The 5000-nt window shown below is 36.7% G+C and overlaps 1 protein-coding gene across 1 annotated transcript in view; it reads right to left on the bottom strand.

Annotated features, from left to right (window-relative positions):
- The window catches only part of LOC135218562 (uncharacterized), a 39154-nt gene that overhangs the window by 23190 nt on the left and 10964 nt on the right, over positions 1 to 5000 (bottom strand). The window contains exon 2 of the mRNA XM_064254938.1: positions 1314 to 1495. Within this exon, the coding sequence (XP_064111008.1) occupies positions 1314 to 1494 (181 nt within the window). The 5' untranslated portion in view covers position 1495. The remainder of the gene's footprint in view (positions 1 to 1313; positions 1496 to 5000) is intronic.

Genomic DNA, 5000 nt, shown 5'->3' with positions numbered 1-5000 from the left:
TTTTTTAAAAAAAACCATTAAAAAAACCAAGTATGAACATTTTTAGTGGTTTTTCTTAAGTTTTAACTAACAAAATAGGCTTTTTTCTTGTTTTTTAGCGCTTTTATAGGGGTTCCAAACATTCGCGGATTCTAACTATTCACGGGGGGTGGGGGGGGGGGGGGGGGGGGGTCTGGTACGCATCCCCCGCGAATACGGGGGGAACACTGTAATGGTGATGCCTTTGGAAGGTTTTTATAGCTTCCTTCTGCTTGATTATCGTGGATATTGTAGAAGGATTTCGACCATACTCGTTTGCCAAATCGACGATACGAACGCCACGTTCATGCTTTACTATAATTTCATGTTTTGCTTCCATCGAAATAATTTTCTTGGGTTTTTTCTTATCACCTGCTTTGTCTTTAGCTTTGGGACCCATGGTTAATAATAAAATAGACAAAATAACACGAAAAATAGGCACAAATACAACGAACTAAACAACGACGTGGTAACGATGTAGCACCAACAAAAACAGACTCGAACGCATTTATCGGTCCGGCCGCCCTATACAACTATCACATCGTAAAAGTCGTATCTCAAATATTTCGTTGTATATCAAAGCATATATTTTTGCAAATTTTTCTGTTGTATCTCAAAACATTCGTATATTAGGGCAATCGTATGTCAAGGTTCCAGTGTAATTTGATCAGAGAGAGAGAGAGAGAGAGAGAGAGTTCTTGGCAACAATGGTCTCGGGGGATTGACGTAACGTTTATTTTCTGAACAGATAGGACAGAGAAGTGTTCGTTTCATTAAGCAGCCTCTGACTCATGCCAGGAAATGTTTTGTTGATACTAATATATAAGCCTATTTAAAGATACGTTTACTTTAATTAGTCTATATGATACGTAAAATACACAAAATCACTCCTGGTTGTACATAAAACTCAAGAATGTAGTGTCACCAGAGGATTACAATAGTTTTTACCTTCAAGAACCAGCATTTATTTATGAAAATAACTCCAGGTTGTACATAAAACTACAGGAAACAACATGTAGTGTAACCAAAGGATTACAAGTAAGGTTTTTATAACTTTTTATTAGTTTAAGACATATTTCCAAACGTCGTTCCGGCTTACGACGCGTCTCAAGAACGGAACCCTGTCGTAACCGGGGACTTATATACCGTATATATATATATATATATATATATATATATATATATATATATATATATATATATATATATATACTATATATATATTATATATATATATATATATATATATATATTTATATATAATGTGTGTGTGTAGTATATATGTATGTACTTACTTTCAAATGTTTCATCATAACTTTCCGATTCAGTACCGTAACTGAGTACAGGACCAACGTTACTCCAGTCATTTGAAGGGATATATGAGTAACTGAATTTTATTTCTCTACCGCTCTCTGGATCAGAAGCCCGTGCTTCCCATTTCTTCCAAACTCCTGGGTTCCAGACATTCTTTTCCATTCTGCAAAAGAATGAAAGTGAAAATTTTCAAAGAACAATAGATAGGATTGGGTTTATTTTAACAAATAGATAAATTTTTCCACAATCTAGGAAAAGAATTGCTTTACTGTAAGAATAACAGAATAGGGATATGCATTTTTATACAATAATAATACTAATAATCATGTTGTAAACCATACAATGGGAAAATTATTTACTATAGGGATGCAAAAGGACTACCCCACACCCATTTCTAATATGGTTAAAGAGTACGTATAAGGTTTGTCCGTTTCCCTGGTCCAGGAGGAGAAAAGCTTCCTGTCAGTACCCTAAGACCTAGAACAAGTATCCTAGGCTGAGTTAGTTTTGTCAGGTTTAGGTGTAAGTGTGTATCTTACTAGATTAATTAAAGGCACTGAGTTACGATACATTAGTGGAGTATTCCCTCCCCCCAACCTCATCCATCTATACCACCAAGTAAGCTTTGCGTACAAAGTTTAAACAACCATTTGCTTGGGAATACTATTTCTAAGTATAGAGTGCTCCACAGAACAAAACTTTATCTCACTTAGATACTCAGACATGTTTAAAAGCAACCTTCTCAATAATAAGAAATTTGACTAAAACTATCAGTAAAAGCAAATTCACAAGTTTTTTTAAGGAAAAATTGAATGGCATATATTTAGACCATCTATTTTAAAACCCTTTGAAAATTACTAAAAATCATTTTCAGTGACTACTCTATCTTACCCATACCAATTCCTCTTCCCCTCTGTATTGGCTGGTGCAATTTCATAACACCTCTGCACAGTTACTCAATTGTGCTAGATCTTTTTATTATTGTTTGTTCATTCACTTGTTGCATGGTCGTGTCATGATACTTCCATCTTGCTTCAATTTGCACTTCACAGCCTAGGTATTTAGTAAAGGCTCTAAACACTTCCCATTACCTTCCGTTACTTCTTTCGAAAGAACACCATCTTCTTGGAAGCTTGAATTTCAAGTCAGTTTCAAGTCAATGGCCCCTTTGGGCTTGTTCCATAAAAATAGGGGTCATCTCCTGAATAATAATATTCCGTCATCCCCAAAATTAAACTAAAAACACATGGCTAGTTTATATCACCAAAAATTTTTTTTTTAAATAGTAGTTTAACTCTTAATGGATGGATATTCTCACATGAGCAACAATACAAGGTTTTAAGTGCTGGACAGATTACCTTCTGGTGAGTATCAATATTACAAGACATCGATTTGAAGAAATCGGGTGGGAAAGAGGTTCCATTACTTAAATAACCCAAAAAATTACTAATGGTAACTTTTAGCTTGCTGATTCTAGGCTCTCTTGATTCAGTTGTGTACTTGACTTCAAGGGGGAATGTAGTACGGTACCTTTCTAACATGACTTTTTTATATATTTTCTCATAAATATACCCAGGGGTTGCTGTTGGTTTTAGTTCTCATCTTTTTTATAGTATGTCAGTTATATAATCGTAATTTTGCTAAGAAATATTAGAAAAAACATGTATAATCCAAAAAAGTTACTGCATTTTCAATCTCAGTAAATTTACATAAATATTTTACAACACATATATTCAGAATTTGTTACTGATTTTAGTTATCTGTTATGATATTGTTTGAGCTGTAATATGATATTGTTAAACTACAATAAAGTTTTGTACATACTTACCTGGCAGATATATACTTAGCTATAGTCTCCGACGTTCCCGACAGAATTTCAAATCTCGCGGCACACGCGACAGGTAGGTCAGGTGGTCTACCTTACCCGCCGCTGGGTGGCGGTGTATGAAGCCCCCAAACCAATCCCATCTTCTAATCAGATTTTCTCTTCCACCTGTCTCCTGAGGGGAGTCTGGGTGGGCCATTAATCGTATATATCTGCCAGGTAAGTATGTACAAAACTTTATTGTAGTTTAACAATATCATTTTTGTACATGAACTTTCCTGTCAGATATATACTTAGCTGATTGGCACCCTTGGTAGAGGGTAAGAGACAGCTAAATAATATAGAAAAGGGAAACAACTGGTGTTGTAGGATATAAAAATGATATTGTTATGATACAATAAAGTTTTAAGCATACTTACCTGCCAGGTATATACAGTGGTCCCCCCCGTATTCGCGGGGGATGCGTACCAGAATAGTTAGAACCCGCGAATGTTTGGAACCCCTGTAAAAATGCTAAAAACAGCCTATTTTGTTAGGTAAAACTCAAGAAAAACCCACTAAAAATTTTCCTACATGGTTTTTTTAATAGTTTTATCGCAAAAAGTGCATTTTATGATGAAATTCATCAAAAAATCCAGGAATTTGTGGATATTTATCATAGAAAAATACCGCGAATGCGTGAATTTTCCGCGAATAATGCAGGGAAACGTTCCCGAGAGAAATCCGCGAATGTGTGAGTCCGCGAATCTGGAGAACGCGAATACGGGGGGTCCACTGTATATAGCTTATCCTCTTGTCGCACTGGCAGAATTTCAAAACTCGCGGCAACCACTAGTACACTGGTAGTTCAGGTGATCGCCACCGCGTCCCGTGGCGTGGTGCTCGGAACCATTCGTTTTCCTCAGATTTTTCTCTGAACCCTGTCTCCTCAGAGGGGAGGTAGGGGGGAATTTAATTATATATAAACCTGCCAGGTTAAGTAATGCATAAAACACTTAGTTGTATCATAACAATATCATTTCTATGCATGACACTTACCTGGCAGGTATATATATAGCTGATTGACACATTTGGAGGTGGGTCATAGACAGCAACATCGTCATAATTTAAAAATTAACTAATTTTTAAAATTACTATTAGGTTCCTTACCTGCTAAGGTAGCTGACTTCGTAGGTCCTGCCTCTTAGCCTGCTAAACATTAGTAGCTCTCAACTAGGATGTGACCTGTTTGTTGAGAAAGCTAATAACAAGGGTCTGACAACTGGACATGACCAATTTGCTGACAAAGAACCCTAGCCCTCATTTACCACGGGCATTCATGCTAGGAAAGTTAGTCACCTGAACCACACACAATCACTATAACAAAATACTACACCATAAACTGAGCAGGCAGTAACCTTCTCAGACAACCATAAAACACTATAACCTAATTAAAATAATAGCCTAGCATGTTAGTAGGTTATGGGGTGGAAACTCCTTTGCCCAGTACTGTACCTGAGGATACGTACGGGCCTAACGTTGACAATTATCAAAAGTTGTCTTCACGTCTCTGAGGTAATGCGAAGCAAAGACCGAATTTGTCCTCCAAAACGTAGAGTCTATAATGTCCTTGAGGGCTAAATTTTTTCTGAATGCCAAGGACGTAGCTACTGCTCTCACTTCGTGAGCTTTAATTAACCTTAAGCAAACCGAAGCATTCTTCCTGGCAAAGCAAATGTGCTTCCTTAATGACTTCTCTTACGAAAAAAGCCATAGCATTTTTAGACATGGGTCCTAGTAGGATCTTTCACAGAACACCAGAGAGAAACCTGAGGCCCCTCTAATACTTTTGTCCTTTCTACGT

This window comes from Macrobrachium nipponense, chromosome 9 (genome assembly GCF_015104395.2).
Source record: "Macrobrachium nipponense isolate FS-2020 chromosome 9, ASM1510439v2, whole genome shotgun sequence".
NCBI classification, from domain to species: Eukaryota; Metazoa; Arthropoda; class Malacostraca; order Decapoda; family Palaemonidae; genus Macrobrachium; species Macrobrachium nipponense.
Note: the sequence above shows the minus strand (reverse complement) of the source record. Positions and strands in the feature narration are given on the sequence as shown.